This window comes from Acipenser ruthenus, chromosome 24, assembly GCF_902713425.1.
Source record: "Acipenser ruthenus chromosome 24, fAciRut3.2 maternal haplotype, whole genome shotgun sequence".
NCBI lineage: Eukaryota > Metazoa > Chordata > Actinopteri > Acipenseriformes > Acipenseridae > Acipenser > Acipenser ruthenus.
The window spans coordinates 6,946,615-6,972,462 of NC_081212.1; the positions used below are offsets into that span (position 1 = coordinate 6,946,615).

The 25,848-nt window shown below is 44.2% G+C and overlaps 1 protein-coding gene across 2 annotated transcripts; it reads right to left on the minus strand.

Annotated features, from left to right (window-relative positions):
• Positions 1 to 1,115: 1,115 nt before the first annotated feature.
• Positions 1,116 to 25,600, minus strand: LOC117429644 (tyrosine-protein kinase BAZ1B-like). Of its 2 annotated transcripts, XM_034049400.3 has the most exons (20): positions 24,927 to 25,600; positions 22,638 to 22,754; positions 21,453 to 21,597; positions 20,850 to 21,039; positions 20,130 to 20,251; positions 18,224 to 18,421; positions 17,587 to 17,754; positions 15,339 to 16,917; positions 14,988 to 15,126; positions 14,518 to 14,636; positions 13,936 to 14,047; positions 11,896 to 11,994; positions 11,419 to 11,596; positions 10,276 to 10,458; positions 9,584 to 9,731; positions 6,987 to 7,134; positions 6,323 to 6,435; positions 5,176 to 5,330; positions 3,902 to 4,008; positions 1,116 to 3,746 (listed from the first exon to the last, which is right to left on the minus strand). In XM_034049400.3, the coding sequence occupies exons 1-20, from the start codon at positions 25,043 to 25,045 to the stop codon at positions 3,020 to 3,022; spliced, it is 4,866 nt and encodes a 1,621-aa protein (XP_033905291.2). In that variant the 5' UTR covers positions 25,046 to 25,600; the 3' UTR covers positions 1,116 to 3,019. The 2 variants fall into 2 exon arrangements, with proteins under 2 accessions (XP_033905291.2, XP_033905292.2); XM_034049401.3 differs by lacking the exon at positions 17,587 to 17,754.
• Positions 25,601 to 25,848: the final 248 nt, after the last annotated feature.

The following is a 25,848-nucleotide window of genomic DNA, read 5'->3' on the forward strand; positions in this document are numbered from 1 at the left end:
CAGCACAGTAGCCCACGCAAAGAAACAGCCAATTTCCAGTCCCATGTATGGCCTCTTGTATCGTTCTGTATTTGGATGCTTGACAACAACATGGAGATGTTTGTAATGCCAACACATTTACTGTGTAATCTCTGCTGTGGTGGCCACAGATACTGCATCAGATTCAGACCTGTCATAGTCCAGTCTGACGCTGGAATTGCATATGGTGCAAGCCAAGCTTATGCAAGTTATCCATAATCTTTTGACTGAATCCTTTCTGGGATGTTCACTGTCAATAATATTTTAAAACCAAGGGTTATGTATATTACATAAATAACTTGAAAACGTTTAGCAATAATTTGACAGCATTTCCCGTCACGTTTGGGTTATAAACTTTTACCATTAAATACTGTACAGCAAGCCCTGTTTTATTATGGCAGATGCAATCGGCTTCTGGTTTTATTACAGGCTTAATTTGTGGTGCAAAATACCATCATTTGAAAGTCTTGTATTTCATTTTATCAACTTTTCAGTTGTTAGTTTCTCAATTACAACATTAAATCGAACGAAACAAGGTGTAAATTGCTTGTAAAATGGGACCCGATGTCTATCTGAAAGTTGGAATCAGCCTGTTGACGGTTTTCCAGCACCATTCCTCCCCCCAAACTCCAACCAATAACCTTGAACATCTACAAGAATAGCAATGTTGGTGTAGTGCCCCCACATGGTTTAAAAATCACATTGAGTAAGTTTGTTCACTTATAAATCCTTGATGCAAGCATGCAACTTCTTGTGAAATGTTTAACATTAGAAAAACACCATTAAAAAAACTAAAAAAAACATTAAATGACAGAGCACAGAGAAGGCCAGTTTACTTGTGTAGTAAAGACTCCCAATGATTATATTTTGGTGTAAAACTGAATAGACAATGCATCAGCAAGCCGCAGGACCACAGGACTGGCTAAGGGACCCAACATGCAGCATGATGGCCGATGTGTGATACTGTATTTCAAGTAGGCTGCATTCTCACAAAGACACACGTACATCCTTCAATACAGCAGTAACTTTATAGAGCATCCAAATAGGAATGTATTATAAAAACCAAAGTATGATAAAAACAGACAGCACAAGGAAGCAACAGTAGGTAAGGAGTTTATTTAAAAATAAAATCATAATACTTTATTAAAGGCAGACTCCAAGATGGCAGTGTGGACAGGGCAATACAAATCTCACAGGATCACAAAAGAAAAGCAGAAACCTACAAACTCAAATGCATATTCTTTATTAAAAATGTGTCTTTAATACAAGCCAAGCCCCAACCCCCCTCCCAAAAAAAATCTACCAGACTTGTTCCTTTACTAAAAAGAGGGGTCATTTCAAATGAAGGGGGGGAAACATTATAACTAGGAGTCTGGAGGGGTTATAGGAAAGAAGGGAGAGGACAGCCATCTGTTATACCCTTGAAATAATAACCCTCCCCAGCAGAGGGCACACATTTTCTATAAGAGCTATAAATTGAAAAACTTGATTTTTTTTTTTTTGTATTTGTCCTTTTTTGAACACAAAACTATACAGAGCTGCAGAATAGAAGAGGAATCACAGGTGGATGTGAGTGGGGGGGAGGAGGGAGGGAGAGAATTTCACAAACCTAGGAGTCTTTTCACTGGTACATAAACTTAAGGGAGAAGGGGAGGGAGGCTAACTGACAAGTTCTGTACAATTCTATGGGGTAGTTCTGTACAACACCAAGATCAAAACAGCACAAAAGAGGTGGTATTACAAAAAACATGTCTTCTGTACAACATTGTGTCCATCTGTTTCTTTTATTAAAAGGATTTCACAAATAGTATTTTTTTTCTTAGTTCAAAACATCTGCATAACAAACTAACCAACAGAAAATGTTCAAGTTGAGGGGTTTTGTTTATGTATTTAGTTACTACAGCTGGTTAGGTTGCGATTATCTCTCTAACCACGGTAGGATCCTTAAGTCAACACACACCACAAACTTGCCTCCTATAACCCTAATATAAAATCTTCAGTATTGAAGAGAGGATTTCAAAAAAAACATTGCAGACCAACAGCGACATCTGCTGGCAAAAGCCGAGCTGGAAGACACATGGCTGCTTTTTTTTTTTTTTTTCTATAGAAAAGGGTTTGTTTTAAAAAACAAACAAAAAAAAAAAGTGCCAACTTTTTTCCTTTTTTTTCTTCTCCTGCCAATTTCACATGGTCAAGCAATCTTCACCTCAATTTTGCTCAAACCGTTGCTTGCACATAGGACATTGCTTGGAAATGGCAACTACATATAAAAATTGCTTCAAAAAATTGCTATAAAAAGTCAGACTTCCTGACCCCCAAAACCTCCTGTCTCCGTTCCCAAATCAAGAGCGTAGATACAGATTCACACGTGAAAATACCCCTGCCTCACACGGAGGCGTGGATCTGAACGAGTGTACACCTGAACAGTTTGCAAGCACCACGTCAATTACACCACCAGTTTCAGTGGGCAAGAGGACGGATCCGACGAGCAAGCCCTTGGAGATGCTGATGTTGCTTGTAGAGTCTGTACGAGGGCTGCAAGCAGCACTGCACGTCACCTCTCTGAACTCACTTACACATTTAACATGACGATATACAAGCAGAACCCTTGTATTGGAAAGGAGGTAGGGTACCCTTGATGGCAAAAAGAGGGGTGCCCCCATCCCAACCAGCTGTAAAACTCTATTAAAAAAGCTCCTATGCCTGCCAACCCCCCCACCCCCCCCCCCACCCCAAAAAAAAAATTCTGTTCCACTCTCAGGGCAGAAAAAATTACAAATACAAAGATATTGTATAGGAGCTCTGAATATCCAACCCTGTGCATTTAATGAATTAACAGACTCTCCTGAACACAGTCCAAGTAAACATTAGATACAAATATAAATCAGCAGCTCTACAAAATACAAAACAAGGAAAATAAAGAATTATCAAAAAAAAAAATCCAGGTCGGGTGATCGGGTATAAGTTTCCAACAAAGGATTTAAAAAAAAAAAAAAAGGATTTATAATATATGTCTTCGCCTTCTGGAATGTTGCTGGTTTTTCTTTTCCCCGTCGCTCTCCTCCTCCTCGTCTCTCCCTCTCTTGCTCGTCCTCTTGCTGTGCCGTGTTTTCCTGCTTTCCTGTTCAGCGTCGCTCTCCTCTTCGTCGTGTTTCTGATTGCGAGCCGAGTTGGTTCGCCTGCTTTTCCGAGTTTTGCGGCCGTCCTCCTGCTCACTCTCCTCCTCCTCCTCCTCCTCATACCGCTTGCGTGCCGAGCCCGTCCGCTTGCTGTGCCGAGTCTTCCTGCTATCCTCCTGCTCGCTGTCATCCTCCTCGTTGTCCTTGCGCCCTTGCTTGCGTGCCGAGCTGTTCCGCTTGCTATTCCGAGTTCTGTGACTGTCCTCCTGTTCGCTCTCCTCTGTTTCTTCTTCATCCTCCTCCTCCTCCTCCTGCTTGCTTGTGTCGCTCACCCTCTTGCGTTGCCGACGACGCGAGTAGCTCTGGCCCGGTAGGTGTTTGTGCAGCAAGTCCACAAAGCACTGCTCCGTCTTGGTCAGGCAGGATAGGACATGGCTGTCGGGCTGGTTGTATTGCTCAGCGTTGGAGAAGACGAGCTTCATGTCCTCCACGAAGTCTGCCACGTGGCGGTACTCCCGGTTCGTACACTTGCGCTGCATGCTCTGGAAGTCCAAGGGATTAGAGATCACCTCCAGGTAGTCTTCTGCTTCCTCTGCAGATACTGGCTCTCTGAGGGGGGGGGGGAGGGGAGATTAGGTAAGAGTAGGGAGTCAATCCCAATCAAATATCTTGCCGTATCTAGACAGACCTTTTAAAATGATCACCTTTACTTTGAAAATATTTTAAAATAAGTCCTGGTACCACCCCCTCGTGATCCCTCTCACCTGAAGGGCCAGCTGAATCTGAACTTGACCAGTTTGTTAAGGATCTCCTCACACCTCTGCACCTCCAGGGCTTGTCTGCTCACTCCCTGTCTCGAGCTCTGCCGCACCTGAGGGAAATAAAAATACAAATAAAATAATAATAGGGGCCCCATCAGCACCAGGCAGCCATTCCAACACCCATCACTGCTCCTCGGTTCAAATCCCACCTCAGCCACTGACTCACTATGTCCTACCTCCTTGTGCTCTGTCTTTCGGGTGAGACGTAGTTGTAAGTGACTCTGCAGCTGATGCATAGTTCAAACACACTAGTCTCTGTAAGTCGCCTTGGATAAAGGCGTCTGCTAAATAAACAAAGAATAATATACACTGTGGATATGTATATGCATAGATTTTATATACAGTACATATAGTACAGTTTCTTATCCCTACAGTTCCGTTTTAGTGTGCTTCAGTATTATTATTTATTTCTTGGCAGACGCCCTTATCCAGGGCGACTTACAATTGTTACAAGATATCACATTATTTTTATATTATACATTATTTATTTATTTTTTTATTTTTACATACAATTACCCATTTGTACAGTTGGGTTTGACTACAGGCTTCAGTACTAGGTCAGAACCAAGCCCACAACTGCACAAACCACACACGGATTTAACAAATCCCCTCTGCCCTAGACTTGCGGACAGAGTCATGTTAAGAGTGTCATATGCGTCTCTGCCAAAGAGCCAGCAGCCACATTGCTTAAATTCTGTCGCTTAATGAGGCTCTGGTAGAGCCATAGACACACGGACTCCACTTTAACAAGTTCAGGGTCATCTGGCAACCAGGAGACAGATTGTAATGAAGATGCCTCAGATATTTTTCTGGCTGATTCACCCAGCACCTGGGGGAGAGGGAGTCTGCAGTCTTCATTAGCAAACCCTCCAACTGGGGATACATGTGCAAGAGTGCATTCTCCTGATGAAAGCAAACTCACAGCACCTGTTCAGTCAGGGGACACATTCTCTCAAAGTTTGACTGCAGCAGACGCAAGCACCAGAAATGCCTTTCACTAATGCACTCCCGGGCAAAAGGTCCAAGGAAATTCTTGTGTGATGAATAACCCCTCCCAATTCATTTCTATCAGTTTTGAGCCAAGAAACGTCTGGGTTTCTTTCCTTCCGAGATGTCATATCTAGCTGACATTCAACATTTCTTCTAAAGTCTCCAATGAAACTTTTGTGAAACACAGGACTGTCCTGGGGATCTCAGTGGAAGCTGTGGTGTCTTACCAGTTCCTCGATGTTAGCAGGGATGCCCGGGTTCACCTTTTGCCTGCTGCTCTTGGAGTTATGTGGGGAGTTTTTCTTGGTCACCTGTTTTCCTGCCTGCTTTTGCGACCATGAAGATGCAGACTGTTTACCCTTAGCACCTTTCCGAGGCCTCACTGCAAACAGACGCACACAAAACACACACATCATCACTGAGCTTACTGTCACCTGGATCCTTACAGGCGACACAGACCGTCACTACAGAATGGATTCCAAGCTTTGTACATTATAGAAAGCTTCTGTACAGTCCCCTGTCCCCACCGGACTGAAGGATGAAACACACTGAATTTGATTTGGAACAGACCAAAATTTGACAGGGAGATACTCGGGGGGGCAAACCACTATGCTTTAGTTTCAGTGTTGGGCTGCACTGTGGAAGGTAGCTGGTGCTAGCAGCTCAAGTGGATAGATCAATAGCATAGGATTAAGTCAACGGGCCATTGAGCTGCATAATCTGCTCCTTGCCAGAATTCCAACGTTGTGGCTCAACAGAAAAAAATAAATAAATAGGCAAAATAAAACAAAGTGCATTTCCTGAATACGTTTCAAACATTTCTCTCTCAACAGAAATATTTACCATCACATTCGCCTCTCTCTCTTGCTCACAGACCACTCCCCAGCAAGCAATCAAGCAGTTGCTCACTGCTGCCTGTTTAAATGACTTCACTTTTTCCCCCCTCACTTCCCCCCCACACCAGAGTGGCTAACCTTACAGGAGTTTGCATCAAAGCCCACCCAGTAGGAAGAGGGTCGATGCTGCTAAAACTCCATAAAGGGTCAGTCTTTGCGAAGGGTGGTAATTGGGTTACAGCCCTGCACAGGCGTGAACAGTCCCTGCGAGACACAGAGTGGGGATGGGCAAGCCTGGTTTCCACATTAGTCAGCCGGCTTGTCAGCTCTTTACGGGGGTTTAGCCTGCCCGTGTCACGGCGGCCCCTTTGTTACAATAGCACCCCCGTTAAACACCCCGACCCGGACCTTCTCGGTAACCAGAGAAGGAGCTGGAAAGACGATCCTTTTCACCAGCAGCAGCACGTTTATCATCCTGGTAATATGGATGGCACTTTTAGAGTTTGCCCAGGTCACAGGTCTGTCGAACAGTACTTACAACTCAGCCCAGCCACCTTGAAATCTTCATCAGACTCGGAGTCTTCCTCCTCCGAGTCGTCTTCCTCCTCTTCATCCTCTTCCTCCTCCTCACTCGTGTCCTCGTTGTAGTTCCTGCACGGACAGACACCCCACCATCAACCCAATCTCATCTCCACTCAAAGCAGCATGGTCTAATGGCCATGGACAATTTGTAAAAAAAAATATTGTATGTTTTTTTTAAAACTGAGATAAAACCTTGCAAGTCAAACAGCCCTCAAAGATCGTAACGTTATTAGTATAAAAAAACAAATACTTGAAGGTAGTATTTTTTATTTTGACTTTTCTTTCTAAGCTAGAACCCTACCATTGCAGAGAGTATACTGGGACTGGCTGCCACTGGAAGTACCTAGAGATTTTTTAAAGGGATGAATAGAATTGGAATAAATGTCCTGGTCACAGAAGCTTGCACGGGACAAGGAAAGGTTCGACTGGCAGGTGCTCCAGTGTGAATCTGATCTGCAGCAGAGTTCACAACAAGATTCCTACTGCAGATCCGTTTGTGCCATTCCAGAGCTTAATAAAGCCACAGAGCAAAGATAATAATAAATGAACAGGCTATTTCCATGCCTGTGCACTTCAGTCAGGATCTCTGCATACTCAGCGGAGAGGCTCCGAGTCCCTACCTGCCCCGAGAGCAGCGGCGAGCGATAGCGGGCTGGCAGGACGGACACAGCCACTCCCCGTCAGGGATGGAGTAGAGAGCCGGCCTCAGACAGAACAGATGGAAGGCCTTGTTACACTCATCACACAGGATCAGCTTGTCATCTTCACCTGGAGGGGACAGGCAGGGAGGAGATGGAGAGGGGGAGACGTTAACCCATACCAGATGCTTTCTGGATAACATATATTCAGCGCAGCTATACAAAGCTGGTCTGTCACTCGAACTCCCTTTGGCAGGTGCAAAATAAGGCAACTACTGTATCTAATCAGACGAGACAATCCAAGAGAAGTCCTTTTCAGTTCCACCTCGAACAGAGTGGGGAAAATGAATCCAGGGAGGCTTCTCGTCCAGCCTGGTGAATCTAAGCCCCTTTGCTGAAGTCACCTCCGACTTAATCATCCCAAAGCAGGGTCTTTGGGTGCTACTGCTAACTGGTGTTCACCTTGACTCACAGCATCCCTGCAAATAACTACTCAGTTCTTTTAGTGCACTCTAAATAGCCATGCAGAATGACTGATCATGTGCTAAAATTATTACACTGAAGTGAGCCCCAACATACATCATGACCCTTAAAGTGTAGTTATCTACTTTTCTACATTTCTTTACTGAATTACCATTTTATCTGCCTTTCCTTATTAGAAATGCTGTTCAGCAGGTACACAGCTGGGATTTCTTTTTTGATTGGTTACAAACATTTAGTTTACTTAAAAAAAGGAAAGAGCGGCTCTTACAATCTTTATGTAACCACGTATAGCTACATACAGTAGTACATGATGCATTATGAATAGTTGAAAGCCATTTTTTCCCACCAAGTAACTCAAATGTGCATGTGTATAACCCCCAAGTAAAAACACACTTTAATGAATACAGCCTTAATGTTTCATTAAACCAAATCTAAAAATAAAAAAAGTGAACACACCTTTGGTAACTTAGTTAGTTACTTAAGGATATGACCTAGATTGCTTACTCAACTAAGAAAACTTCATAAAAAAACCTTTGCATAATACTTTTGCTTTAAGATGATGAAGCGAACACGTACGTGGGCAGTACAATCATCAGTATTTATTCGAATGATTCTATTTTGAAGCCCAATTAATCAATTACTACTGAGGATTAACAGACAGCCCTAACCTGCAGAAGCCTGGACTGAGGTAGCGTGTTTGAGCAGAACCACAGCAATGCTGCTTGCTGTTTCTCTAACTCCTGTGCTGCACTGCACTGTTGAATTCCACCCCAGGGAGGAGCACCAGGGGTGGGGGAACACTGCGCTTGTGTAAGTTTCTTCCAAGGGGGAATATTTTAAACAAACAAATAAAACCCACAAATAAGATGTCAACTCTCATTGCAATCTCCTTGCTATATTACACAGCCGCCGAGCTACTGAAATCAAAAGTTCGGGTCCTTAATTAAAGTTGACTGTGGGGGCTGCGAAGGAATCCCGGTTATCTGTGCCAGGAAGGCTGCCAGCTTGGCAGAGAGAGAGACCTCGTGCTGTAACCAGAGACGAGAGCCTGAGGTTTCACACACAGCAATGAGAGGTTAAAGGGCACCCTGTAATAGAGCTCTGGCCTGGTACTGCACCTGCCAGCACAGCTCCCCTGCACCCCCTACTGGCTTAAACTAATATTGCACTACACACTCTCCCTGGAAAACCTTCCGGTCCCAATATAGCTGGGACGCTTTAAGAAAATTACTACAGGGTTCAGAGGAAATCCCCATGGCGGTTACCATTGCAGATTTCAGACAACTTTAAAAATATGTTTCTAGAAAATAGCAAGAGGGCAACAGAGATGTCATGGTATTAAAATGACATTGATAACCTTCAAAAAAATTGTCTTATATAAAATGTACAATAAAATTTAATTTGATTATACGTATAAAAGCCATTAACATGTTCAAGAAGCTATTTAAATAAATCCAGAGGTCCTTTTTCATATAAAACGATGTCACTTTAAACAGCTTTACATAGCTGTATGTGTTGTATCTGCTTTTTCTGGGTTTTAGTTGAAGTATTTTCCCTTCTCTCTACAACTACAAAATACATGAACTTTTGAATTTTCAAAAAGCTTCTTTTACAGTGCAAAGTTTGCAACATTTTTGTAAAAGGAATAGGGTTTCAATCCTTCAAAACAGAAATAAGCTTAGTGTTTAATGAAGTGCTCTTAGTTACTTATCAGCTTTAAACAGTCAAAACATTATTCAACATTATTCAGGGTACCACGTGGTGTCTCATTTCTACAGCGTTCAGTGCCATGTGACGCCTTGTTTAATTTCTCTCTATACGCAATCTGACAGCTCACAGCACATGTTGTTTGACCGGCAATGGCTCCCACTGTTTATTGTGATGAAGCTCCAAAGCAGCAAGCACCACTTAGGAGACAGTAGGGACAGAAACGCAAAACTACCGTTTGCATACTACGGTAAACCGTGAACTCAACCGCGGTACGAAAAATTATCGTGGTATCGAAACTAGGGAAATATATACCATGATATACCTGGACATCCCTAAAACATACATAGAGCCTACTACCCAACCCTCTACCCCAAAACCAGCCTCACCTTTCCGCCTGCACACCTTGCAGCGCGCGTTCTCAGCCGACATGTCCCACTTAATGCAGGCGTCCAGCATTCCCAGGAGAGCGTGCATCCGGGAGAAGGTCTGGGCTTCCCGGATCATAGTCTTCCACTTCTCCACTGCAGAGGCCACCTGCGGAGAGAGCAGAGCAGAGCGGTCAGTCCCACCTCAGGCCAATACAGCTTACTGCTGGAGCGCTGGGGCGTGGTAGTCGCTTGTGCCTCTCTCTGTCCATACCAAACCAGAACCTTGTTCCAACCAGGTCCTTAGTTACTAAATTAAACACTTTGGTTCAACTAAACAATGAAAAGATCCTGACAAATAATGTCCAACTACTTCAATTAAGGACATGGTTGGGACAGGGACCCAGACTGGAATGGATTGAAACAGTTACAATGGTATGAGGTCATAAACACATTACACAGCAATGGGTAGAATATAAATATTGGATGGATGGGAACTTTGGTTTTCTACAGCATAACAGCAAAATGATCAACGGACTTCACAACCACCCTGTACTAATATTCCTTCATAGTATCTATGCTGCTTCCAAAGCCAAGCTGTTACCCTCCGTATAGGACACACATACGTCGTAGAATGGCTTCAAGCGTTGAAGCGCTTTTATAATTGCACTCCCGAGCATCTTGGTGGTAGTTGGAGTTGGTAGTTTTCATACCCTTGCCTCCTCTGCCATCTTCTTGTCCTCGTCTATCTCCTCTGCCTTGCTGCTGCTCTCCTCCTGCTTCCTCTTCTTCTGCTGCTTGGGCGCCATGAAGCCCTGGAGGAACTTCTTGATGACGCACTCCTGCAGGGGGATCACACACTCCCCGAAATCCTTCAGCTTCTCCAGAGAGCGCACCTGCCGGGGACCGACACACACCACAGGTGAAAAAGAAGCGCTTCATTCTCTTTACTTGCTACCGATACGTGTGTTAAATCAATTTAAAATTTGAGTTTTTTTTTTTTTTTTTTTTAAAAGAAAGAAATCTTTGGCTCTACACAACCCTACAATTCAAACTACACAAACATTCAAGTTCTGATGACTCTCCCAAACTATTTGTAGACATAGTAACAAGTTTCTAAAAAAAACATTAGAAATGAAGTCCAAGGGTATACAGCAAGTTTATGCACCAATAAAGTATAAAACATAATGAAGAAATCTAGACGTGCCTTCCTAGCACGGTATCGATCTTATTTCATACTTCAACCCAAGCCTGCCCAACCCTTCATCTCCTACCCCTCCAACCCACACTATCTGTCCGTCCATTGACTTTGGCCCTGTCTTCACTATTCCTTTAAACCATATTAGTTGCTTCTAAAATCGGTTTAACAGTGCTAAACACGGTTAGCATCTACACTACAGAGCGTTTAATACCGGACTCCAGATTCTCCAATATACCAAAATGCTCTTTGACAGTTTGCTGCATGGACAAATATTCAGAACAGGCGTCTGAAGGAGCTGAGAACGACTGTCAATACAGCTTCAATTCAATTCCGAAATCAAGGCACTGACTGATATCTGCATCGATGAAACCGTTCAAGGAGAACTTGAGCTCAAAAAGAACCGCACGCATTTATGATAAAACGTTCATGCGAAGCAGCGCTGTGTCATCTGTGAGTGGTTGTGAACATAAAATACGTGGTGGGATATTATTGTATTAAGTCCCACTGTCCATTGCGCTGCTAAGTACTGTAATCTAACTATTGTATTAGTGCTTGTATGTATTGAGCATGAAACGCTACTTCAGTGTGGGTGCTTTGAGCTTTGAGTACGATTCTCACGATCCGTTATGTAGCGTGGGCATAGCCTTTGTCTCACCCTCTCCTCGAACTCTGTGATGTCGTCCATGTATCCCAGCCCGCCTTTCTGCAGCCGCGATGCCACCTCTATGATGTCACTGCGCAGGAACTTGAGCAGCTCCTGGTGGCCGTCGCAGGTCTTCAGCCCCGGGTTGGGCTTGCGGGCCAGGTAGAGCGAATGCAAGACATCCTGGTACCTGATGTGATACACACAAGCAACGTCAATGAAAAGCAATTCATTTTATTTACCCATTTATTTATTTTAAATTGAGTTTGACCCTCTGTCCCCTCCCACCTTTGCTCACTGGCCTGGACAGAGACACAGAGCCACACCTGGAATGTTATGAAACAGCAAGTGGAGCACTCTGCATCCCTGTTACTGCGACTAGGAGGACATCTGGGCTAGCTAGGCAGGAGAAAGCCTGTCGAAACTGCTTAGGGGATTTCGTTAGCACTAAGTGAATGTCTTGTATTGCTGAGCCAGGCAGGTGCTTACTTGTTCTGCAGGCGATACTTGAGCTCACTCTCCCTGGCTCCCTGCGAGTGCAGGCTCTCCAGCAGCTCCTCCAGCTCCTTCGGGGTGTCACACAGGAACCTGACAGACAGAAATGGGTGCGTTACAACAGGTGTCTTCAGAGTCTTCAGAGTGTGTGTGTAGGGGGGGTGGGGTCGCATAACAAACACATTACACACCTACTGTAAACAATGGCTACAGATAAACATCTATATGCATTTCAATATTTGTTTGCGTGGTATTGGATATCATTAAAGGTTGTCCGAAGTAGAACGTTTTAGAGCCATTGTGTTGGATGAACCAGAGTAAAATCTGACTTTGGATTTGAGTTCTATCTCATGGTTTTGTCAAAACATACAGTAGAACCTCAGAGTTATGAACACCTGGGGAATAGAGGTTGTTTAAGTCTGAAATGTTCTTAACTCTGAAAACGGAGTTTTCAATGGTTTTATTAAATGTGGACACCTGCTGTCTACACCCTCAATCTGACAAATCCAAGGATAGAGTACAGTAATACAATACTCACGGTTATGGCTCAAGTCTTTAAAACTAATATAAATGGAAAAAAAGGCTACATTTAAGTTACCATTGAAATCGTAACTGTAGCAAAAATACAGATTTAAACATCCAGGAAAACCTGGGATAACGTTGTGCTTGTTTTAAACAAAACGCATTCGTGCAGCTTGCCTCCTTTGGCTTGAAGAAAAAAAAAAAACACTGCTTTGTTTAAAACTAAAATGTTCCTAGTGAAATTGTATTGAAAGGTTCCTCACCTTTCTGGATACACAGTAATGTGACCAGCACGCTGCTTATACCAGCTCCTATGTGGTTGCATTGCATGCATGGTTGAGCGATCGCATACTTCTGGTTGAAAGTGGGGGGTTCGGCAGACTGGTCTGTTCGTAACTCTGGGGTTCTACTGCACATTCCATTTTAAAAGTATCCACCCCTGCACTGTACGTTTTGAGGATCCAGCCTCGGTCCGAATTGAGCTTAGGGCACTAGTGATTTCCCACTCCTCCTATCGTGTGTTTAATGTTTTAGTTGGTTTTCTTTAAGTAAACCACTACATTACAGTAAAAAAAATGGGAGAGAGCTCTTTAAATATCACAGACTGGAATGACATCAGCATGTCTAGAAACAGCAGAGCGGGTAAGTGCCAGTAACAGCACTGTGAAATCGCTGGAGTGTGTCCCTGGCACAGGCGCTGCTGGAGTGGGATGCAGTCTCGCCATGTTCCCACAGAATACAGGAGTCAACCCAGACCAAGGGTCACACAAAGGATGAAAAATTCAGAGAGAAGCAGACATGCAAATGACTGATTACAAAGTATTGTGGGGATCGTCCCGAACGGCTATATGACCAGAAGAGAAAGAAAACATAACTTATTTTTTTAGTAATGGGGTATTTCAAGAAAGTGCTAAAGAATGTTCAAACCAAGACTCCTCACAACTGGATGAGCGGTTCCCAGGACAGCCTGAAATACACCGACTGCTTGCCCTATGCAGGGGGCTGGTAATGGATGCATTTTTGCACTGTGAAGATCAAGAGTGTTCAGTTTGGGGGCTCCCGAGTGGCGCATCCAGTAAAGGCGCTCCTCGCAGGATGTGCCCTATAGCCTGGAGATCGCAGGTTCGAATCCAGGCTATGTCACAGCTGACCGTGACCGAGAGTTCCTAGGGGGCGGCGCACAATTGGCTGAGCCTGTGGCTCTGCAGCGGAGCCGCCAGATCTGTGTTGTCCTCCGGCACTATAGGTCTGGTGGCATTGCTGTGGATCTGCAGTGCGAAAAATGACGGCTTGGAAGGAGCACGTTTCGGAGGACGCGTGTTCCAGCCTCCGTTTCCCGAGTCGGCGGGGGGGTTGCGAGCGGTGAGCCGGGGATACAGATAATAATTGGGCATGCTAAATTGGGGTGAAAACCGGGGTAAAAATAATTGGCGACGACTAAATTTAAAAAAAGAGTGTTCAGTTTGTCTGTGTCATAAATCGCTTTAAAACAAGAAAAACACGGTACAATACCATAGGTTCTGTCCTTGTTTGGGAACGGTTGTTTCTATACAGAGTTCAGCTCCATTATGCTGGCCGCTCTCGTTCAGGCAGTTGTCCCCTCCTCCACCTCCATCTGGTTTATCTACCAAAACAAACACACACACTCAACCAGTGGTAGCACTGGCACAAGAAGTAAGCAAGGTCTAATACATTGTATGTTTCGTTTAATTTGCTTGTCAAAATCTTACTCCTTAAAATCTCATTGGCAAAAATGGCACTTGCTTGAGATGCCAGTGCTGTCAGATGAGTTTCTGCTATAGTTCTGCACAGACACCTCAATCCTGACCCTAAAAAAACCCCTATCATTCATTCCTGGGACTTGCTCAATAACTGCTATTCATGTAGAATTTGAGGCAGTCCATATTTTACAGCTTCCTGAACTTCTTATCTTTATATATTGGTCAAATGATCAAAACAAATTAAACTTTCTTTTTTTTTTTTAATTAACACTGTAGGATAGTGCAACAGATGCAACATCAACATTTTCAATAGGCTCCTCCTTGCACAGCTGGGTGGAATTAGGTGTTGTGATAGACTGATGGAAATTCTCACATTCCGGATCCTGCTCCTCCTTTTTCTTCGGGGGCAGAGTGAAGCTGTAGTCAATGCTGTCATGCACCCAGCCCTTCTCAATGTACAGCCCTGGGACTACATCTGAGAACAGCCAGTACCTACAATGCAAACCAAACCCCTGTAAATATAGTGCCATCTGCAATGACTCAGGTACATTTTGGTACACGCATCAAATCATGCACACACATAGCACCTAGAAAAGTGTTAAGATACTCTCCCCCCCCAAAAAAAACACACATGAACATTAAGTTGGGTCTAAATAAAATAGGCGGGACTGTCAAACTTTGTAAAAACAACACAAAAAACTTTCACTTAGCTCGAGATAAGCTCTGCTTAATTGACCTGTGCTCACTCAGTCAATATTAAAACTAGTCTCACAAGGGCAGGATTTCTGCCGATTGCTGTGCCAATCTGCTGGGGCTGTAGTCAGTTCCCTAGCCCCACTTCACCTGTTGTGGTTACGGTCAGTCCCCAGCGGGAGGCGGCGCAGCACCAGCTTGGCCTTGGTGATGCCCTCCTGGAAGGCCTTCTCTGCAGCTGCTTTCTGTTTGCGTATCCGCTCCTCCTCTGCCTCCTTCTCCATCCGCTCTGCAGGGAGAAAACAAGCAAAATCGAACGGTCACTCAAGGGGTTTAGCCAGTTGCAGGTCACAAAGCCCCAGGACTACAGTACATAAATAAATGTTTCAACACCAGCCTACCTGCAAATCAATTTAGCTGCAGCACATGCAGCATTGCCATGGGTAGAAACCGGCTTGTGCTGCAAGTATTATTACTACTCCTCACCATCTCGTCTCTTACCCTTGGTCAGCCGGTCGTGTTCCTCCTTCTCTTTCTTAGCCTGGATAGATAGCAGCCTTCTGCTCTTCACTGTGCTGATCATATCCTCGGGTTCCTGATCTACAGGAGCCGCGTCCACCTTCCCTTTGTTCAGATCCTTTTTCTCTCCACCGGCCGGTTGTTTCTTTTTGTCTGCCTTTCCCGAGGAGGAGACAGTCGTCAGATTTCCATCTCCTTCTACCTTCACCCCTTCTCCTCCTCCTCCTCCTGCCTTGGCCTCCATCAGCTCTTTCTGGCGCTGCTTCTCTGCCCTCTTGCGGTCGTTGACCTCCTTGAGCGTGGCCAGCCTTTCCTTCCAGAGCTCGGCAGAGTGCTGCTGCATGGTCTCAACATGGTCCGCCACAGAGTAGGTCATGAGGATGCGGTGGCACAGAGCCACCAGGAGACTGACCTTCTCTTGTGGGGACAGCTCAAAGACCTCCGCCGTCTCCAGCTTTTCCAGGAACTCGTTGCTCACCACGTCGTCGAAGCCGCCCAGCCCCAGGTCCCCCGCAGAGGAACCCTGCGCGCTCTCGTCCTGGGCATCCCAGGGACGCAGACAGAGGCGGACTAGCTCCGAGACGGAGTGCAGGGTGAGAGGGATCTCCGAGAGGACCATGTCCAGCTCACTATAGCCCTCAGCAAGCTCGTCCTGGAGCAGCGTCTGGAGCAGGATCACCAGGACCCTGTTGAGGTACAGGAAGCCACCCTTTTCAGCAGCCAGGGCCTCCATCAGCGCCACGGCAGTGATGGGGGACTGATCTTCCGGCATCAGCAAGCCAGCATAGCAGTTCAGGAACTCTGTCACCATGGCCACATCGCCGAAGAGTGCATTGGGCAGGCCCTCAGGCATGTCCACCAGCTTGAAGTTGGGCAGGCTGCGGCCGGTCAGCTCCTGGTCCTCGTAGCGTCGCTGCTTCTCCAGACGCTGCAGCATCTCCTTCTCCCGCCTCTCCTTGGCCTTCTCACGCAGCTTCTCCTTGACCTCCTCACGCTTCTTGCGCATCACGTCCTGTTTCTCCTCCTCACTCATGGCTGCCCAGAGCCTCTTGTGCTCCAGGAGCTCCCAGCGCTTCTGGACGAGGTCTCGCAGCTCCTCCGGGAGCCGGCCCCGGTCCTCAGGAGACAGAACCTTGGCAGCCTTGGTGATGAGGCAGGACAGGGCACTCTTCTTGTCTTCCTTTCCTTTGTTTTCCTTGTAGTAACGCAGCAAGTGGAGCGCCATGGGAGGCAGGGGCTTGCCCAGCTTGGGGGTGCTCCCTCCGCCACTCTTGAGTCTCTTCTGGGGGCTGCGGGAGGGAGTGCCCTTGGCCATGTCCAGTAGGGTCATCTGCTTCATCTTGGGCTTCTTGGCTGGCTTGATTCCTCTCTTGGGTGTTTTCTGCCCATTAAGGACCTTGGCCCCGCTTTTCCTGCTTTTGCCCTGCTTGGTTTCATTTAGCTTCTTCTCTCTCTTCCTGGAGGGAGTTTTCATGAACACATCGCCCTCCATCTCTCCCTCCCCTCCGTTGCCAGTGGAGTTCTTCACTTTCAGGGGGGTGCCATTCATTGCCTTCTTCACCTAAGAATAAGAGACAATAAGTTTAATTTCACCACTGAGAATTCATACTTTGCCTACTCTGTTTAAATTCAATGACAAACATTTCGACTAGAAGTCTCCATGTTCCCTAACTTTGAAGACATTCCTAAAAATAGAATTGATTACGTTTAAGTATTTACATTTGACACTATTAAGAGTTTAAAGTTATGGATGACTAGTTCAATTTTGGGTTTAACATGTTATGCAGCAAAAGTGAATTCACTTTATAACATGTTTTAACTGCTGAACAGTTATGGACCACTTACACACAAAAACAAACAAATAAAATACATAACGCATATTGGTTTGGCACCAAAAAGAGAAATATTTCACACACTATTGCATATACAGTGTAAGCATTCAAAAACGTAATTCAGCTGTACCTTCAATTATTGAATGAACAGCGACACCTTGTGGATTCACGATGAAATGGTCTCTCAATATGAACATGCACTCTCCCCCCCCCCCCAATCACGAAAGTGAAATTGTTGTTGATCTGGTGTATAATCCCAGTCGATTCACACCAACAGATAACATATTTGTAGTTTCAGGCTAGTTCTATATAAAACTGTTTTATTCTCTTTGCTATTGCACCTGCCTCAAAATAGGGCCCAAGTTGTGAGTGTGTGGGAGGAGGCTTTCCTCAATTACCTGCATGTGATTCCATAGTGTGGGGCTAAGGGGGGGGCTGAGAGGGGATTTCTTCCTCTTCTTCTCTTTCTGCCCCTCACCTCCCTCCTCTTGTTTCAGCTTCTTTGAGGGCTTCCCGTCCAGAGAACCCAAGCTCTTGCGCTTAGCAGAGGGGTTATGACTCATATACTGCCAGGAAAATATTACACCAGGATTAGCCAAACAGTGGATTTATTTTTCTATCTGTTGTATTAGTAATGCCTTTTCCTTCAAGATCCTTATATACCACTTGCGGCTGGTTTCACATACCTCAATTAACACATCATTTGACAGCGAAATGCTGCAGGTACTATATTGAAAGATCAGTGCGAATTGGGGTCTGTGAAACCAGCCATTGGACCCAGTGGAGGAAAACAAACCAGAATGGAAACTGCAGTCTTTTTGGAAACCATGGGCCCGGTTTTGAAGCAAGAGCAAAGAACAGCCTTATGTAGGAGTAGCTGAATGCTTTTGAGCGTTCTTACTAATTTTTTGAGCGCTTGGAAGCCATCGGTGAAATGTGCATGTTATCATCTCTTTTAGAAGAAAGTGCCTTAAAAAGCCGTTTGGGAACCGCTGCTATACGGTCAGTGCTGTCAGGGGGAGGGGAGGCGAGTACCTTGTGTGGGTCAAGCAGGAAGTCGCTGAACTTGCTGGGCAGGGAATATTTCTTCACCAGCTCGTCCTCCACCACCCAGGGGGCGTTCTCCCCGGCGCCGAGTCGCAGGGCGTTGTGTCTGATGAAGTAGCGCAGGATCTCCTTGTTGGGGGGCCGCTCAGTGCGGAACAGGCTCTCTGCAGGAACGCTGCTGATGATCTGAACCACAGAGAACATGGACAAGGCTGTCAGCAGGGAGCTTGGGTCGGATACTCCAACATGTCACTGGACTCTGGGGCTAACCTGTAAACACGCTTCTTCATCCCCTCACCCAAAACATATTCACTGATAAAATCATTCTGTCCTGGGCTTGCATCTTAAAAACTGTAACTATTATGTAAATTATAGATTATGTAAGTGTGCAAAAATATAATTGTGACTAGAATGTAATATTTGTTGAAATATGCAATAAGAGTATTAAGATCATTCTATTGAGTCTCTTACAACCAACTTTTAATTCATGTCATTAGCATACTTAGATGCAAGCTGCTGGAAAACAAGTCAACTTTAAAACATTGGTACGTATTCAATTGCGACTGCACAAAGTACAGGGTTCTGGCCTCTAGCTCGCTGGGCCAATCTACGTTCCCTCTAAGATTTTCATTTAGTTAGCCACTGTGGCTAAAATAATTTGACATTTTTTAGCCACACTGGAAAAACTTAAGCCACTTAATACTGTAAACAAGTTAAACATACTGTTTCACACGGCAAAAAGACGTGTATTATATTTGAAAACATGTAGATATTTAAATGCCAGAGCCTACCCTTTACAATACACAAACAGTATATTTAAAGTGTAACTTAAACTCTGATTTCCATTTAATAAATTACAAACTTAGTCCACCGTGAAAAAACGTCATTACAGATTTCCTAAATTCTGAATAGGTCTGCAGATATATTCACATACTGCATAATCCTTTACATTATTTTGAGTGTGACGCGGTTTTCTTTCCACTGCAGGACAGTGTAGTTAGTGCATGTTAATATTAATGCCTCCCTGACCAACCGCAGCTCTAGTTACACAAGCTTGTACTAATGCGATTAATAATATTAGTAGGATTGTACAGCCACTTCTGTGTTTAAAAAACTTTTTTTTTTTTTTTTACTGTGTTCTTTCACCTGGGACTACTGACAGTAATATTGCATAGATTCTGACATTAACACTCAATATCATAGTGAGACAAATCCTTCTTTAAAATAATAAATGGGTTTATTTTATTTTTTTTATTAAATTGTTCCTCTTTCGAATCCACTCTGTTACTATTTCCAAAATATATTTCAACACATTTTAAAGAGATTTTAAAAATGTGGATGGATAGATTCTGTAGTTTTGTTTTTTTTGGGTTTTTTTTTTCATCTGCAGTTCACTTTGCTATTGGCAATGTGACTAGCTAACTTCCCATTATCGCGATTATCAAACGGTTCAATTTTTATGGTATTCTCCGGTATTTTAAAATCCATATGATTAGTAATATCATAGCAATACAATATTGAAAATACCGTAGTAAACGATAATCCCAGCAACCCTACTGCTGACTGTTTCTAATTAGAACCTCTGTCCTCCCGCCAAACACGTTTGTGGCACACATTTTACGTGAACAAGTTAAAAGGGCTTTCATTGGGCGAAATGAAATCAAACTGAACAGTCTGTATTGATTCATTTACCAGCACACGTTGAAAGTAATCGTGCTGGCAGTCTTACACAAGTACATTTTTCAAAGCCTTCACCACCGTGGCCAACTTGGTGAAAAACAGTTGAGCCACGAGGGAAAACGTTTCGCTTGTGGCGACGTGGCGAGCGGCTAACGGGAACGTAGTCAATAGACCCAGCTTTACAACCACCTCCCTTTGGGAATCGCCCCTTCACCTTATCCTCATTGATCAGCCTGACGTCATACTTGTGGGGCAGGAACTTGGGTGGCGCCCATTTCTTCTTCTCTTCCTTCAGGCTGGCGGGGAGCTTCCTGGGAGATCTGCGAGCTCGGTCACCTGAATGGATTACATTGCAAACATCTGCTAAATGCTTGCGAGGCAACACGAGCAGTCAACATGGAACAAACAAATATTTACTCTGTCGCCGAGCAGACAGCAGAGCTATTTTGAAGTTCAACAGTCCACATTTCAATCTCCCCAACGGCCACAGCAATTCTATGAGCTTTCAACCATCAGTAGATGCCAGATGCCAGATGCCCTTTGTCTGGGTAACACATACAGTAGTTAGAGATGCAACAAATGTCTTAAAACCGAATACCAGACAGGTAACAATGAATGCACTAAGAACACAAACATTGAATTGCTAGCGAAAAATAATGACTTCACGAAAGCCTTCATTTACAACTAAAACCATGCATGTGCTGGTAATATAATATATACATGAGACTCCAAATGGCGCACCAGAGTGATTCAGTGTTCAATGAATGTTTAATTGAGGCTTGCAAAATAAAATCCAGTGGCGATCACTGAATTGATCTTAAATCTCTAGCAGGAACTATTTTGGTGGAATATGTAAAACCCTGCTCTTTTCAGTTGAATTTCGTATTGTGCATTTCATCCCAGCAGCTTGGGGAGGTCCACTGGTGGTACTCACTGAGACTGTCCCTCCTGCTCTCCTCCTTCACAATGGGCTCCTGCTTCTCGTTCTCCTGGCTGGAGTTCTCCTTGTCGCTGGAGGGGGAGTCGCAGGCACCTTCCAGCTTCTTATCCGAGGCCTCATCCTCCTGCTTCTCCAGGGCGTGGATCCGCACCACTTTCACACGCAGGCTCTTGTCCTTCCCAACCTGCACAAAACACAAGGAGAGTGAGGGACCTGCCAGTAGATGGTTGTTTCAAAGAAAGAGAATTTGAAGAAGCACCATGGGGCACAGCTATGACTCTGAAGCACAAAGTTTTGCTGCACTACTTGCCTGAAACTCCTCTTATTTATTGCATTATCAAAACTTACTGCAGTAAGCAGCATTTTCACATGTACAATAAACATGTGAAAGGATGGCTTCATTCATTTAATCAAACTGCAAAGAATCAATTACAAAATATATTACTTCACTTTACTAATATGAAGTAGAGTTTCAGATTGTAGAGTGAAGCTTGTTCAATATTTCTAACATGTCTGCTCCTATATCACCTCATTGTTGGACATCTGCGCCCCACATAGAGGATCATTCTAATCCCTCTCCCCTGGTCCCCGGTTTACCTCAAAGTCACACTCCTCATCCACGGCATACTTGGTGAGGATCTCGACCCAGGCTTGGTCAACCAGCTTGTCCAGGGAGATGGTGTTGTGATGGACAATCTCCAGGACGGGCTTCTCAAACCAGAGAGGGTACTCCTCCTTCAGCCTGCCAGCACACAACAGCCACGATCTCATTAGTGCTACCCCAGGAAATCATTTACAAAGGGTTGCTTGTGCTTTCAACCCAGCTTGCTGCTAAATAAAAAGTAAACATTTTCATATATGGAAGAAAAGGATGAAGAAGTACATGTTCTTCCCTTACTTGACCAATGGATAAGAAGTTGATTTGCCAAAGAATTCCCCACAGCCACCACCTGCACACGATTATACTTCCCTATTTTTATTTTTTTTATTTAGGGGTGAAAAAGCTATTTAATACATTTCACTTTGATTATTGAATGTGGCGTGAACAACTCAAAAGCGTTGTTTAAATAATCACGTTCTTCTCCTGCGTAACTGGACTCAAACACAGCAGATTATTTAGGGCCCTATGAAATCCGGTTTATTTTGAATTTTCGGATTTATTTTTTCCTGATTTTGGATTTTTCGGTTTTAAAAATCTGTAATTTGTTAGTTTGTTTTTTATAACCACAAGTGTTTGATACATTGACAGCAATGATGAAGCTAGAAATGCATGAAAAAAATGACAAAAAAATACCTTTCTAAACGGTTTTAATCAAAGTGCTTTCAGAAAAACAGGTACAAATTGGCACAATGTAATAGAAACAAACTAAGAACATAGTAAATTTAAAAAAATTAAAATGTAGGCTTTTTTAGTAGTCTCTTCAAAACAAGCTGAACTATAACATTTCAAAATAGATGTAATGTTTTCATTAATAACTAATGACAATGTAAATAAAAAGCCTAAATATATTGATTTATTCTAGTTTAATAAAAAGGCACTTAATATCTCCGGTGATAAAATGCCGGTGATAAAATGCTAGCTCAAGACTCTTTATAGAGGAGGGGGAACCTTCGGGTTAGGAGGAGGGTCAATAAACAACTTGAAGCTGCCCCCTGGTTAAACCAATTACAGGGAAGTGGTCATTCAAATCTGCGGACACACAGACGTTTCCTCTTCAGGTGTACCTGTAGCTCTGGATTTGAGATTTTAAACCAGAGCGCAGTTAGAAGTGTGTTACTCACAGCTCAGTGACCTCCTGCTCTTCCTCCCAGGCCTCTTTGTGAGTGAGCTGGTTGCTGCCGGTGCTCTTGCAGGTCCAGATCCGCTCGCTGTACCTCTGCAAGCGAGCCTCGTAATCTCTGTGCACACACACACGCTCAGGAAAACAAGCGAGGGGACACTACAACAGCCCTCGCACACCAACTAACCAACCATAAACCTGCACTGCTACACTACCTTACCAGGTGGTCTTTGTGTTTCTACATGAAGGGAAAGTAACACTACATAAAGACAGATTCAGGTTTCAGCCACTTAGTATTGACCACCTGCAGTCATTTTCCTTGGCACCCTTTCAGAGGCATATGAAAGGGTTCCCATTGCTGTGTGTAAGCAGTACACTCAGCACTCAGTTGCCCTGTATGCAGTATACACCAGGGTGCTGTGCTGTCTATTTTCCTCATAGTTCTTCCCCCCTCCAACTGACCGACCTATATTCACTAAATAGTGTCTCAAAGCAGGTTCGACTGTTACGAACATCTACAGAAAAAGAAGCAAATTCAGCAGTTCAACCACACAAGAATCAGGAGTCATATCTGACTGAAAGCAATAGTTAAAAGCATTGAATTGTAAACGGTCTCAACTGCTCACTTGTTGCAGCTCTGTGCTGTCAGGGCAGTGCTGGGTTGAGACAGGGTGAGTTATGACTCTGTTGCCAGTATAGATATGACACATCACAGGCTCAGATAGCCACCTTACACGTCTGGAGGCCTGAATCTAGATCGCAAGTGAAATGAGCTTGGTGGTTTAAAACTAGGCCCCAGCAGACATCTGCTGCCCCTCATGTCACATTTACAACCATACTATTTGGCACAATCGGCAATGCCAGTTTGAGGCTGCCAGGTCTGAATAGCAGTTTTAGGGGAGGAGTGAGGTGCACTCACGGCACATGCCAGAACCATAACAGCCCTCAACTTGAGAACATTCATTTCACCAAAAAAAAAAAAAAACTCAAACGATCAAAGATTTTGTAGGAAAAGTCATCCATTATTTCATACTGTGGGCTTCCCTCAATCATTTGTTTCTCGCATTAAAAACTAACTGGTAAGTCAACAAAACCTGGTTTCTGAAGCACGGGGTTGTAAACTATTAAATAAATTGATCACCCAGAATTCATAACTTGCTATTCATTAAAAAAACTAAGAGACACTTCCTGCCAGAGAGGTGGGACAGACCATTCTATTAAAAAGAACAAACAAAAACGGCTGCTGTCAGCATTGCCAGTGTGGAAGGAACCAATTAACGGCAAGCTTCACAACAACTGGAAATACAAGTTATATATTATATTATATATAGCTTAACTGAAGCAGGTTCGTTTTGTGGAAAATAAAGGAAACTAACTTATGTAAGTGACCTTTACCATCATCACCTGGAGGAGAGCCGCGCACCCTCAATACGGGCTCCTGCTTTTGTTCCCCCATACAAACACAAGTATGCTGAACTAAAAGCAACATCGCAAAATACTGACGAAGGACACTCGTCTGTCTCCTGATTTAACAGGGTTATTAATCGATACAAAATAAACCACTACACTTCACAAACATGTGGAGATACATTAACACTTCCCACAATAAAACAGTGAAACGGTAGCTAGTATAAATTTGGCTAAAATAAAATACCCTATCAGAAAGAAAGCATCTTACATTTTATTATATATATATATATATATATATATATATATATATATATATATATATATATATACACACACACACATTATTGCATCTGTCTTCATAGAACACGTTTATTACAACTATTCATGCCCGATGCATAATTCAAGATTAATAAGACAATGTAAGTGTCAATTGTATATTCTACTAATGGGTTTAAATTCGTGTAGTGATTTGTATTGCATTTATTTTTTTAAACTGGACAGTAACAGCATGATCTCGCTAACCCTTCACCACGGCGCGGTTTCTTGTGTCACTAAAGCGTCAAAGAGGAATACAAGAGCCTACAGCTGTCAAAACACAGAGATTGAACCTAAACAGGAATTCGGTGGACTGGCGTTTCCACTGGCAGTTCTGTTCGGTACTGGAAATGTAACACGGCACCTACAACAATCTGGCGTACAGCGGATTCCCCTCTCGGTGAAAAGCCTGGGAAGTGAAACGAATCTGTCTCAAAGAACACTTATTTAGCCTTTATACAACATTGCCATATATATATACACACATTTTTATTTGTGTTTTTCGCTCTTATTCTAAACGCAGCACAGGGCGCACACGCATTTTGTTTCCACTGTGGGAGGATACGCTTTGTTCCTGAAGGCCTCCTGGGTGTGCTCCACGGTGTAGATTTCTTCTTCGGGGCCTGCCGGCTCGGCTAGCGGCTTTACCAGCGGGTAGGGCTTCCGGCCCAAGAGCGGTGCCATCGGAGAGACGAGCCAGACGGGAAAAAAAAAACACTGTCTTGACTTTACTATTCACTTGTCAAAAATTCCTCAAAGTAAAAAAAAACAAACAGACGTCAGAACACGCAAATATCACAAAGCAACTCCGACTTGAAAACAAAATATGTCTGCATGGCCTTCGGAAATCACGCACAGAATAACACAGCCTCCAGCCTGCTCGTCTTTCGCTCAGGCGGTCGGTGGTACCATGGTCCTCGTTTGTGTGGAAAAAGAAAAAAAGACAAATTTGCCGGGAAATTTGAAACGGCTCCCCTGCGCTAGTGCAGTCTGTGAGGGAACACTTTCCACTCGGCTGGGGGTGAAGACTCTTTGCATAAGCCGACAGCGGCGCGCTTTCTCTCCTCAGAGTAAATCGCTGTTTCGTACTCCAGCTGTCGGTCTGAAAACACCGAGTGGCGCAAAGGACTGGGGCGAGCGAAAGCAAAAACAACAGCGATGAAATCCTTATTGAAAAATGGCGGGAGATCCTTCTCCACCGGCAACATTCCGTGCGACCCCAAAACTATTACCCCCGGCAGCCAGCAGCGCCGCACGCCTACATCCCGCCCCTCAACCCCCGCGCCATTGGTCCCCCCGAAACGGCGCCCGTAATAGTAGCTGCCTACTGGCACTCCTCTCTGTCTATCAAAAAAAAAAACCACTGCAGGTACCGCCCACGTCTGCGCAGAGGATGTGGCGTTGGGTGAGGTGGAGGGTTAAAGGTCACAGTTGTGGAGAGACAAAATAAATATACGTTTGTTTAAAAAAACAGAATGCTGCTTCTT

Bases quoted from the DNA above. Each gene is read 5' to 3' on its own strand.
- LOC117429644 (XM_034049400.3), bottom strand. From the start codon at position 25,045: ATGGCACCGCTCTTGGGCCGGAAGCCCTACCCGCTGGTAAAGCCGCTA. The intron at 20,252-20,849 runs GTGAGTACCACC...TAATCCATTCAG, and splicing joins GAGCAGGAGGGACAGTCTCA to GTGACCGAGCTCGCAGATCT. The intron at 10,459-11,418 runs GTGAGACAAAGG...GGTCCCCGGCAG, and splicing joins TCACAGAGTTCGAGGAGAGG to GTGCGCTCTCTGGAGAAGCT.